Source organism: Enoplosus armatus, chromosome 18 (assembly GCF_043641665.1).
Source record: "Enoplosus armatus isolate fEnoArm2 chromosome 18, fEnoArm2.hap1, whole genome shotgun sequence".
NCBI lineage: Eukaryota > Metazoa > Chordata > Actinopteri > Centrarchiformes > Enoplosidae > Enoplosus > Enoplosus armatus.
The window spans coordinates 5,468,352-5,481,917 of record NC_092197.1 but is presented as its reverse complement, the minus strand read 5'-3'; the positions used below and the strand labels follow the sequence as shown (position 1 = coordinate 5,481,917).

Genomic DNA, 13,566 nt, shown 5'->3' with positions numbered 1-13,566 from the left:
ACAGACACCTTGCACACACCGCATATCACAAAGTAACATCCTTAATCACTGGTCCCACACTAATACAACACTCCACATGTTAAGAGAATGACTCAATTTCACACAACCACCGATGGTCCCTCTGCTCCACTGGCAGTCCGGAGGCTGACATCTACACTTAAGGCAGACTAGCAATGTCCCGCTTTGGAGGGGGTCCTTCTGGTTTGCAGGGAGAGCCGTTGGCTTTGTCCTCAAAGATCAAGACTCTGTGGAGAGAGAGGAATCATGAAATAGAAATTCATACATACAAACAATTGTAACGTTATGGGATTGTGATGAACATGAGCATGTATGAGCCCTTGTCTTCAAAACCTGGGAAAAAGGTGGATGAAGGGGGTAAGAATCTATGTGACTGTGCTCCTGAAGTAATAAAAATAACAATTGTAAAGAAATTCAAGCACATTATGCCTGCTGTCTGAGCAAAACTTGGTTGGACAAGGTTTTTGGTGGTAAATATTTGGTTGCTAAGGTGTTGCTAGATACCTTCTCTGAGGTATAGAGTCCTGGGCGGTTGTTTGAGCCGTATGTGATGCATGAGTTGGTTGTTGCAGTTTGGTTGAATACTAGGACAAACTTCATGGTTGCTTTGGTGTAATGAGTGTTTGCAGTAATAACACAGGCTTACGTAACCAATGATATCACCCTGTGTGACTCCTACACAGCAAGCACACTAATCACATATGGTTATAGTAGTATGTGTTGCCGAGGCACACTGACTATACACATTATCACACAAATATTTCGATTTGACCTTGGCTATGTCATATTGATGTCTGACTAATCACACACAGCAGTTATGTGTGTAAAAATGCGCATTGCAGTTGCTGTTGTATGTGTTTACTTGTGTGTTTAAGTGAAATTACATTGAAAAACAAAAAAAAAATCATCAGTTTCCTTTCAGATGAAAGAATGAAAAGAAGCAACCCTTCGCATGTGAGAAACTGGAACTAGGCAATTTTTGGTATTTGTGCTTCAACAATTACATAATTGATTATAAAAATAGTAAAATGTTCTGTCAATAGACTAATCCACTCATCGCTTCAACTGAAATTGATTTAAACAGGCAGAGATGGAGACAAGGAGGCCTGGGTCGATGGCTTCAGCACCATGGAGAGAGGCATAAAGAAAATACAGTGTAAATTGTCATTAGGAAGACAGAGGGTATTAAAAGAGTGTAAAAGTGTAAACAATACAAGCAGGATGTGTGAGTGAGGAGGGATAATCATCTCCTGGAGGATACACTGAAACTGTGGCTTACAGTCGGGGTATGAATAAGTAAAGGAATGACGGGAAACCACAAAGGGAATGAGGGGAATAGTGGTTTAGGCTGTACACAGTAGAGTGAGCGATCTGACGGGAGCTATTCAGAGCGAATGCCTGTCTTTAATTTCCTTTTTTGGAAAACTCTGCAAAGCTCCACTAAGCCCATAAGGAGCAATGATCCCAACGACGAAACCGGCACTCAGCATCTAAAACTCTGGCAACAACTTTTTCTTCACACTACTGAAACCTCCTTTGCTGCCCAAAGCTGCACGAAGTCAGTCAGGTCACCACTGACAGTCATCAGTCAACTACTACTGATCCAATGATGAATCCAATAACATCTTGTTATAGACTGTACATAGACTGTCTATGGTACATACCAGATATCTGTTTAATCTGCACAAGGGCTGAAAACATATGCACACACAGTGATTTTATGTCAGTAGGTTGGAGCCGTGTGATAATCCAATTTAACTCAAACAAGTTTTCTGGAGTTTTGTGAAAAAATAAGTTCAATTTTGTTTTGTGTAAAGCCTACAAACAACAGTTTTGTAGTCAAGGTCCTTCACAGCTGTTGCTACTTGTTAACCAATTACTAGCATAAAATATAAGATCTGTATGGCCCATCTGTCATTCCAAATCTTGGTTGATGATGATGAGTTATGTATTACACTAATAGTGACTATATTCAAAGAGCTTTCACATACTGGGCCCAACTGTGGAGCCTGACCTCCATCATTTGCCTCTAATTGCAACTAAATCAATTGTTGTTTTGCTAAATGCTTTGAATAACACTGTTCTGAAGCTGTTCTATGCCCTCAGCTTCTCCCTCCCCCTCTCCTCTCCTCTCTCTAGAGTCAAAAACAGTAGCACACAAGAGAGGCGTTGTAGACCTCTGCCATTATCAAAGAGGAGGGAGCCGTAGGCTGCTGCTGGGGTTCAAAAGGCAAAAATTACAAAGAAACAGCAAAAACCTCAGCCAATGTTTCCTATTAAATCAGAACACGGAATATGTATATGCTGTACATATATCACACACTACAAAATGTCAGTAGCCAATAGATCATCACTCAAATGAACTTCTTTCCTGTTTATAAAATGTGTTCATTGTGCAACATTCTGCACAGTGGAGCTAAGATTTCACAAGGAACAAAATCAATCATCAAAATTAACCTGAAAACATAATATGACCACTGACCATTCTCCTGTTGTAAATAATTACAAACATCAGCTTTTTCCTAGAATACAGAGAATATGTTACTAGAATGCTACCAAGCTACCGGCCAAGCAAGGACGGGAGGGAATGAGACATTTATAAATAGTGGCTGGGGGATTATGGGATACACTTTCGAAAAATGGTTGAGGGCAAAGGAGGAAAAGTTATGCATTTTCTCCGCTTGGTGTTTTGGGGATTATGAGATTTGTCTACTAAAGGGTCCAGCCAGCTTAGTCCCGAGCTGACATGCAGCAGCCAATACACTCTGGCTCCTTTAAAAGGCTTACACTGCCTACACTAGCCCGTTTCAAAATAGCAGGAAATGTGTCACCATATCCACCAGGGATCATTGAACAAAAGAATATATTTGAAAGAAATAATTTCTCTGAAGAGTTTTGGTGTTTTTGTCAGTCCTACGTGACGGTCAGCGGTTAATCAGCCTATCGACAGTTACCTAAGCACATGATCCCAGCTGAGGATAAAGATGGGTTGACTATGGATAGGCTACATAGATGGGTTTTGTTGCCTTGGAGATTAACGACTAATGCAGCATGTGGGTAATGACATCATCGCTAGTCATGCCAGAACCCCCTGCTGATGGATGAAACAATTGGCTGACACAGCACAGGATTCATATCCTCTGTACACTGAGACACAATGAACCAGCAGATGGTTTACAGACACAACTGAGTCTATGTAAAAACTTGTTGTAAAAAAAAAAGTCTGTATTCTTTTTAAACACACATGCACAGAGGTTTACTTACAGTTTGAGCACAGCTGAGCGCTTGCCCAGCATCATCTTGACAAAGTCCCTGTAGTTGATAGTGTTGCTGCTGCCACCCGTCACCTCAACAATCATTTTTTTCAACTCCAAGTGGGTCTTGGGCACCCCCAGCTTCTCCATCATTCGCTTCAGACCCATCATATCTGAGAGAAGGTACAGATGCATGAGACAATGTGAATCTTTTCTTTGGCTCCTATTTTTATAGTTTTTGACTAGCACAAAGTACAGGTGAGGCTGATGGAGCTATCATTAGTTCTGAAGGTATTTGGCTATAAAAGAAAAAAAAGAGACAATTCCAATGCTGATGACAGCACTACATGAAAAATTAAGGGATCACCAAATTCATCCTCAGGACTGAATGGACATCTGAACCACATTTCATTTTTCAGCAGTTGTTGAGATATTTCAGACTCGACCATAGTGATAGACCAAGCAACGGTCATTGCCATCCCTAGAGCTATGTCGCTAACATGGCTAAAAAAAAGTTGTCGTAGAGGACCCTTAGCAGCTTCTGTCAGGGCCTGCAGACAGACGCTGTTTCTGGTGTCTACTCCCACACTATAGTTCGTCTCACATCTGCTCAAGAACTAAAGTCCTTTCACACTGGTGCACAGTATGGTGTCACTTTACATACAGGACCCAGACATTGTGACACATGAGCCTGTTCAAGTGCTGTCCTCACACTGGTCAGACAACACACGCACAGTATTAATTACTGTTCCCTCATGTCGACACAGCACATGGCTCAGCTGACAGTTGTTTTCTGGGGTGCAGTTGGTGTTTTAGAGCTACTATTACTCACCAATCTCTCCTTGGTCATTCAGGTCAAACTCAGCATATCTATCTGCAAAACAAACACACATAAGAGGTTGTTACCAACAGTGGTAATTCATTCTCAGCTCACAAACCACATCCCTTTAGTGCGACATTTTAACAAAACACCAATCCCCAGCTGGCATTTTACATGTCAGCAAAACTGTTAACACACACTGTCTTACATTCTGCTGACAGCTGACCTGGCAAAAGGAAAAACACAAACAGCTGATAACGACAGGTGTGTGTGTGTGTGTGTGTGTGTGTGTGTGTGTGTGTCAGTGAAAGCAGACAACGGGCAGCTGAGTGGGGTTGACATGTGAGACAGATTAGAGTGAGAGGGTCAGGAAGTTAAAAGAGAATTTAAAGTTCAAACACATCAATCGGGATAGAAAACTTGATGCTTGAGATGAAAATTGTAAAGCTCCAATACAGTTTTCACTCAGACTCACACTAAAATGGATACAAGTAATATGTTAAAGATTCACATTATACTTTACTAGTGTTATACATATCATTAATATACTTCATATACCCTTAACTACGGAAGCAGGGGGGAACAGCTAGCCTGGCTCTGTCCAAAAGGTAAAAAAAAAATAGAATTTAATTACTAAAAAAGTGTTACAGATTTTCTCATCTAACTCTTGGTAAGAAAGTGAATACCTGTATTTTCCAAAACGTCAAACTGTTCCTTTAATGTCTCATGTTTTAATGCCTTTGTTCATCATCTGTGATGAGACAATATCAGATTTCTGAAGTGTGCGTCCCGGTCACAGTTCAGTTATCGAGTCCTAGCACAGCAGGCAGCGTCTCTCCTGATTGGCTGCTTGTGGCTATGTCAGCTGAAGAGTCAATCATACTAAACAGTGGAGGAGGTTGTACAGCTGCCTCCTTCAAAAATAGTTTCCATCACAGTTGGTTTTGACTTTGTAAAAGTTGCGTTGTGTACAATGACAAAAAAGGGGAGTGCTTTGATGGACAAAATGTGAGGCGACTGATGATTCGAATTATCAACGTTTGGGGAGCATTAACTACTGCATCCTGTATAAAAGCTCCTATTAACACACTACTGAAGTGGCTGCTGCTATGAAATACCAAAAGGAGACATCTTCCCGCTTCTCCCTAAATTTTACTACCCTCTTTTCTCCGGAAGACCACTTTAGTCAGATTACACTTTCTATTTCTGTCCCACACTGGGAGCTCTGTGTGTGTGTGTGTGTGTGTGTGTTGGGAGGGAGAGAGAGGACTGTGTTAACTGTGTGAACCCATGGGGAGTGGGACAGGACAATGGTAACCCTGTTCCTAAAGTCTGAGGAGTGGGCCTCCACACACACACACACACACACACACACACACACACACACACACACACACACACACACACACACACACACACACACACACACACAGTGAGCCGTTCTTGAGTGGGCCACTTGTCGTAGAGCAGCCTGTTGATCATCTGCAGAAAATGGCTCAACTGAACAAAACTTAAGTCTTCAGTGTATCCTCCTGACCTACATTCCTTCAGCAACTGTTAAATGACATCAACTTATGAAGCACCAGCCATTTTCTGCTTTATTATGATTTTTATGTTCTAATGGAGATCTGTGATTCAAGTTTGATTTAATTTGATTTGTTTGATGGTGGGTTTGTCTACCAACCACTTTGGAAGCTACAGTTTGAAGGGGCTTTTCCATTGTAAAAAAAACCTTGCTTAGAAAATGATGATGACTCCCCCTGCCACTTAGGCCAACAGATAAACAAAAAATTTTCCCATCCTTTCAAAAGAAACTGACCCTATGGGCAGATAAATGCTTCAGTGCAGCCTTCTGTTCATTCTAAAAACAAACTTGGTTTCCGTTCTCCTTTCTGTCTCCAGATAAAACAAATCTCTGTTATCTTGTGTAGAAACTAAGCTATAAAACACCTGAGCCAGATGAGATGCGAGCTCAGGGGAAGTTAAAATCCGCAAATGTTTAGAAATTGTCAAACTGTATGACAACATGGCACAGACAAAGTGAGCTGTAGTCATTTGGCACTTTTGGTAAATACACCTGTCCTGGGAAAACACTCAGGAAGCAACACATAGAACAAACCTATTTTACTGAAATGGTCTAATTTTTTTCACCCATCACACTTTGCTGTCAACACTGATTTGACACTGAAGTAAATAGTCTCTTACTCAAACAACTCAACACAAATAACACGCATTTTTAAAAACTTTTAAGAACTGATGTCTTAGTTGTTTCGCCAAGGAAACTGGTTAGTGGACGTGGTAAGCAGCCAATACAATACGACAATACAAACTTTAAACTGATTTCAACTTGATGCCGACTCTATAGTGTAATGAATGTCAAACTAGTGATTATCAGACTAACTTCAGACTGATGTCTGACCTGCAGACACCAACTTGTAAAAACACAACATTCGTGCTGCTCTGATTAAATGCTAAACTGAACTGAAGTCTAAATAAAGCCTAATATTAACAGATAATAGAATCAATTGAGTTAATTTAAAAAGAGGTGCAATAAACCTTTTGTTTGTTTGTATCTTGTTTCACTTGTTAATAAACCAATACAAATATGTTACTCAACAGAAGAGTGTCTTTTCATGTTATTCCTGTTCTGCCGATATTGCCTGAATGCAGCTTTAATAAGTCTGATATTATATTTCATATAAATTATATATGTTTTTTAGTCGAGGCTCATCTTATTTCATTTTTAAATGCTGCGCCATTATTGTTCCCATAACAACTGTGATAGTTTACAAAGTTAAATTATTTAATTTATTTATTATTAAATTATTATTTTTTGATGGTTGTTTTAGTGACAAACACGGTGACAAGCATCTGTCATATAAGACCTAATAAAGAAAAATTACAATCAGATGAATCTATCCAAAAATACTTGCCGCAGTCTTCATGTAAACGTTAACGTAGGGTATGTTTAAACATTTTTGGGTCATGGGTTGTAATATGATTTGGTTGGTGGTTGAAAGCAGTGTTCAGATACTGACCTCTGGGTCACTGGGACAGTATGGAAAAAGGGAAAAGATGGAAAGAAAGAAACCCAAGCAACCCTCCCAGGATCTGGGTGTCAGGTCCCCTTTCTGTTTATACATTACTGCTCCATTTCCTCCAGCAAGCATAGATTGTAAGTAGGACACTAGAGAATGTTTCTCATTCAAGACATATGCCCTCTATTAGTATAAACAGCCGTATGTTATTCTGTCCGGAAAATCGCAGATAAAAAAACTCACATCGACCGAAAGAAAAAACAAATTACTCTACATGCACCCGGAGCATACATGTGTAATATCTGAGCAACGGGGACGAGTTCTTTGATAAATCATGCAATTTGGTTCCCGTAATTAGCTCCTAGTAGCAGCGTTTTTTTCTATTCCCAGGAGGTATGAGTTTATCCAGCAAAGTTCTGAATATTGTAACAACAAGCAGAGGAACGCCCCAGCACATTCCTGCAAGGCCACTGAGGACTTGGCCTCGCAAACCTCTTAGAAATCACAGCAGTCTGTCTTTCCCACAGAGAAAAACAAAAATGCTGAAGACTTATGCATGAATGCAGACTGCCAACAAACAAACAAATATTGAGGCTAAAGACAATAGCCAGGAAAAAGGAACACACCCTCACAAAGAACCGCATTCCTGCAGATACTAAAAACCACCGAGGGGAGGAGTGGGTTTGCTTACTTTTGAGACCTTCCAATTTTTCAGCCAGGTCCTCTTCATCCCTGTATTTCTGGTCTTCCAAGTATTCCTGAGAAGGAAAGAGAGGGGTGAAGAAATGGAAGGAGATCACAAAAAACAGGTTTTACAAGTTTGACTAAAACTGAAACCTCTTAAATCAGTTGTGGGCTCATTTCTAAACTTTTATGAGAAACTCCCAGACGTGTTATACAATAGACAATCTAAGAGGAAATAAGCCCACGCACAAATTAGAGCTTTAAGTTCATTAATCTGATTGTCTTCTGTCAAATGTGTCAAAAACCTCCAACTTGAGAATGATGACTCACAATCTTAAGATGTTCTCCCCCCTGGATTGTCATTACTTATCACTGTGTTCATTAACTGGAACACCTCACAAGGGTATAAAGGAAAGAGCCTGAAGGGAGCTCTTCTAATGAAATTATAATGACGAAGTCTGTCATGTGGGAGTCAGCTTCAGTCTACTCGGGAAGTAGAGAAAGCAACTGAGTGTGGTTGTTCTCTGCGTTGACCTCTATGTGTCTGTCAAGCATGTAATTAAGGGTGAAAAAGGATAAACACCACAGCTGGATGTTTATCAGGGATGCATGACTCAGCCGTGCTGAATCACCACTGCAACCCCCCCCCGACACACACACACACACACACAGGAATGTCCTTCACACTCATATTGTATCTTATGTGTATGCAAGTTTATTTGAACTAGTGCAGAGCCAGTATCACAAGGCATGAAATCTCAGTCAGTATCTCGGCAAAGAATGCACAGAATATACTGTATCTCCTCCAGCTGAAGATTCAGATTACGTAAGAGTTTCAGGGCTGCAACTAAGGAGTATTCTCTCCATCAAATTATCAGCAAGTTGTTTCGATGTCACAAAATACTGAAAAACATCCATCACAATCACTCAGAGCGAAAAAAAAAAGTAACATATTCATATTAGAGAAGCTGGAACCAGTGAATTTTGGGCATTTTTGCTTAAAAAAAACAACTATCGCAGATTAATTGTCTGTCCACAAATGATTTGACAAATCATATTAGCTTCAAAGTATTTATCAGATGAGATTTTCATGGAGAGCACTCAAAAACACAACAGTGTTTCATCCCCACATGTTAATAAACCAGAATGGATGTCTGTGTATGAAAACCTTGGATTTAACCACAGTACAACTGCTATTTTTAGACGGACTAGGATTCATTTTTCTAATGAACAACTGAAGGATATTAAAAACTAGATAAATCCCTATGAAGGAGCAGGGGGTGTTTGTGCACAGAAAGGTCACAGCCGCTCCCGGCTGCCCTCTTGCCGCGACCTGGTTTTCATGTGGGGGGCTGATGACAGGCGGCCAGACCGAAGGTAAGGGGGGAACAGAGATTATACAGACATCTAGTTAATCTGTGGGAACTGCTGCAGTTATCTGACGAAGCGAGGCGTACTGTTAGACAAAGAGCTCATTCAGGTACCGGTTTCCCGTCGGCGGGGACAGCGGAGCAGCACAGAAGACATGCAATGGACACAGAAAAAGCTTCACGTGTATTTTAACAGTGACCAAACAGATCGATATGATCAGGTCAGAGGGGGATACCCCCCCCCCCCAACACTGGAGATGTGTGACAGCATGCAGCCATTCAACAAGTGCCACGAGACTGCAGGGGGAAATCAATAAAATGCATCAGCAGCATCGCTATGGTCAACTCAAATTAATGTGTGTGGCGTTTGGGGGGGGTCATTATTTACAGCACAACTGAGACAGTTAAATCTTAACTGCCTTGAATCATCAATGTGGCGTCACGTTCAAAAACAAGGCCAATGCCAAGTCAAGTGTACGCGAGCTCATTAAATTCAAATTCCTCTGAGGCGCAGTTAGAGACGCTGATGGCAAATAAAGAGAACCCGCGTACCTGGTTTACTTCTTCCAATTTTTGCCTTTGCTGCTCCTTTAACAGTCCAAAGGCTTTCCCTCCTGTGAAAAGAAAATCACGTTATTTGAATAGCAAGCTAAGTTAATATCGAGAGAGGCTTAGCGTGGACGGTAGCCGGGGTCGGCCTGCTGATGCTCTATTGTAAAGACTGAAGCTTAAGCTAGCGGTAGACACAAACAGATACCCGGGAAAATAGACAAGGCAGCACGCTATTGTATTATTTATTACCTTGGATATTTTTATTTGAAGGCATCCCGGAATTTATCTGTGATGTATAAATCCAGAAAATGAAAAATATCCAAGCCAGAGGGCTACCGCAACTGTCCGCCGGGGCGATACTCCTGTTCTCCGTTAAAGATTGGTCTCAGTGGGCCACTCGGAACTGGTGTCAAGACGGACGCATTTAGAAAAAGGACATCCGGTCAAAATTTCCAAAATAAACTATTGACCCCCTTTCTTTTACACAAGTACCAACGTGTTTTGACTGTGCAGCATGTTGAGGTTGAGGTGGGGTGTAGCGTGCAGCGTGTGCTCTTGTATGGTATCTCGAGTAAATAGTCTCGCCAGAAGCCCTTTTTTATTCTGGTGTCATACTGTGGCACAGCCTGTCATTAATTATGAAGTTGACAAAAATTCTTCTTCAACTAATAATGATTCTCATTATCGATTAATCTCAATTATTTCTTTGATGAATCCATTGATTATTTATAGAGTAAAATTACAGTTTTCCATAGCCCAAGATGAGATGAACAAATTGCTTGTTTTAGTCCGAACAACAATATTTCTACTCTAAAAAGTGAAATCGCACCACACATGTCTAACGTCGATGCCACTTCCTCTTCAGTAGGTGTGATATGAGGCAAACATACCGCCTATTGTTTTTTATTCCTAGATTTATCCTAATAATGGGCCTGTCCAGGTTGGATGAGTTGTACTAAATTTATGATAACTAGATGGTGCTTTTACACTTGGTGTGTTTGTGCTGTGTGTATCTGTGACCACATCCATTGGTGGTCTGTGGGATCGTATTTTCAGTGCAGCTTGGTTACTTTTAATACTGCATTTTCTGTGTAATGGGTAGTCACAATTCAATCACCCATGTTCTCACATAATATTGCAATAATTTGTATCTTTCATCTTTCCATTACCACATATAGTCACATCAGAAGGTCCATGTAAATTAGAGAGTATTCGTGTCGGCCACAATGGACACAAACAATCCAATTCGTTGGGGTTTTTTATGATAAAAAAATGAAGCTCTTATTTTGAAGGCGGAAACGTCCAGCTTCCGGTGTCATTGTGCAGAGCCACTCTCTTCATCAGGGAATGATGCTCTTGGGAGCTTCGTGCTCGCGCTTGCCATCATGTGGCGTGTGAGGGGACTGCACATAATGAGGGTGAGACCCAGACAAAACCGGCAGAAATGGATAAATAGACCTAATCAACAGCGAACAGAAGCTAATTTCAATGGATTAAAGGCCTTTCAGTGTGCAGAAATACATTTCAAAACAATAAAGTTTAGACATCATTATAGGTCATACCCATCTGCCAACAAAATGTGACAAACCATAATTAAAAGGTCTCTTTGAGCATGTTTTTCCAAGCAGTAAATGTCTAATAAACACTTTGATATGATGCCATATTCAACAAAACTGATATTCATCATCATATTACATGCAGGTAATTAATATTCTCTTTGTCTGAAGCCTTCAGTCTACTGGTTATTTCTTTGTCTGCTCATGATTGGGTCTGAAATCATTATGCCACTAATGAGCCTCAGATGAGGCTTTATGGCTGTTAATGTGATGTAGGCATGTCATGTCAGCATCACAAAGACCCACTCGGCTCATACAACAAAACAATTTGGGGATTCATTTTGTTTTCTGCATGGAGGAAATTTCCAAAGCATTTTTGGGATGATTTCTTGACTACGGAGACAATAAAATCCACCTGCCTGTTCACAAACAAATCATTGTTAACAGACCTCTACCATAACGTCCCAACAACAATAGCAGTTAAACATGGTGTCCCACAATGCTATATTTAAACTGTATTTACCCCAGCAAAAATAAAATGTAGGCTAACACAATCATGACATGACAAAAATGAAGATGTTTTATCTCAGACCTGTCAAATTCTTTAATTTCATTCCCTGTTTCCAAAGTGATAAACAATTTATGCTATAAAAGTAATTCTAATTGTAATGAAATACAATGAGTTGGAAACAACATGTATTATTATTATTATTCTACTATGAAATCACGAGTTATATAGTAACAGTTTTTTAAAGTGTGTTTAAAATTATTGTCTTAAATTTGCAGATGTATCATGTGCCCATTAAAATACATTTGTATTTAAAATGTATTATTATATCATATGACAATGATAAGGGAATATATGAATGAATGATAATTCACTGTCGTTGTTAGAACATTTACTGGTGAAAATATGGTCAAACTGTGTTGGTATCATTTAGGGTAGTTTGTCGCCCCCTTGTGGTCATTTATTATAAAAGCCAATGGAGAGCATGCAGGTCATCATCATTCTGTCTTTGATGAAATGTGGGTTACATAATAGGCATATTATGCCTGTACGTGTAAATATTGTAGAGCTATAATATCTGGTTCTTAATGCAGTTATAAAGATAATTATACTAAATTTGTTTTGTTTTTATTAGTTTTTTGGAGGGCTGTTAAATGATTCTCTCTTGTAATAAACAAATTAAGCTACTTAGGAGCTAACAGGTTGTTTAAGATTGGTTAGCCTCAGAAGTCAGCCACAGTGTTTTACATACTTCCTTCAGCTTGTTGTTTGTTCAGGTGCTATTCATACGTTTTTGGTTTTCCATGCTGGGTTATTCTATTTCAGTTTTACGGTTTCATCATTTAATTAAAACCTGTAGCCTTGGGCCTTTATTGGACTATGACTGATACTGGAACATTAGACAAGCACAGGAAATTAATGAATACACTTGATTATGCATAGCTAGGGCTGCAACTAATGATTGTTTTCATTGTGGATTCAACTGCTGATTCATTTCTGGATTAATCAATTGATTGATTGTTTGGTTTGTAAACATTTGGAAAACAGTGAGAAATGCTGTCACAATTAGAGCCCAAAGTGACGTCTTCACAACGCTTGTTTTGTCCAACCAATAGAACAAACATCATAATTATTAAAAAGTAAATTTATATATATAATTCTAAGGAAAAAATCCCCCCATTTGAGAAGCCCATGAAATCCTCTTACATGAAAAAAGACTTAAACGATTATCAAAATAGTTGCCTATTAATTGTCTCTCAATCGATTAATCGATTGTATTTGTACATGTTTTGAACGCAAAAATCTTAATTTGTAAAATAACTAGTAACTTAAGCTGTCTGATAAATGAAGTGAAGCAAAAAGTACAATATTTCCCTCTGACATGTAGTGGAGTAGAAGTACAAAGTGGCATGAGAAGAAAATACTCAAGTAAAGTACAAGTACCTCAAATTTACATGTAAGTTCATTACTTTAAGTAAGTAAATGGTCTCTGTTCAAGCTCTTTTTTAGGGTTATTGAAGTTTTCTTTCCTAACAGGGCCCTTAGTGCTGATGTCTTTGGGGGTGTCATGTCCATTAACTATTAATAATGTGGGCATTGTGAAAGCCTTTTAGAGTATAACTGTGGGCTATTCTGTCCCATTAGCCCTTTTCAGATAAGCTTGACTCCTCGCTGCTAATTCACAGTTTTGGGGTGTACGTGTTATTTTTTTAAGGCAAAACATTTTAGAGTGGAAAAGTCTCACCAGATTAATTAGATGGTCGTGA

The 13,566-nt window shown here is 39.5% G+C and overlaps 1 protein-coding gene across 1 annotated transcript; it reads right to left on the bottom strand.

The window, feature by feature from the left end:
* On the bottom strand, positions 1-10,021 carry aif1l (allograft inflammatory factor 1-like). The gene is made up of 6 exons (XM_070924828.1): positions 9,986-10,021; positions 9,737-9,798; positions 7,822-7,888; positions 4,105-4,146; positions 3,283-3,445; positions 1-245 (listed from the first exon to the last, which is right to left on the bottom strand). Exons 1-6 carry the CDS (start codon positions 10,008-10,010, stop codon positions 158-160), a joined length of 447 nt encoding a protein of 148 aa, XP_070780929.1. The 5' UTR covers positions 10,011-10,021; the 3' UTR covers positions 1-157.
* Between the last annotated feature and the right edge of the window lie 3,545 nt (positions 10,022-13,566).

What these genes read in the sequence shown, in the direction of transcription:
- aif1l (XM_070924828.1), bottom strand. Translation starts at nt 10,010, where the DNA reads ATGCCTTCAAATAAAAATATCCAAG. An exon ending in AAAATTGGAAGGTCTCAAAA is followed by an intron (nt 4,147 to 7,821) that starts GTAAGCAAACCC and finishes TTTGTTTTGCAG; the next exon opens with ATAGATATGCTGAGTTTGAC. An exon ending in GAATGACCAAGGAGAGATTG is followed by an intron (nt 3,446 to 4,104) that starts GTGAGTAATAGT and finishes ACCTTCTCTCAG; the next exon opens with ATATGATGGGTCTGAAGCGA.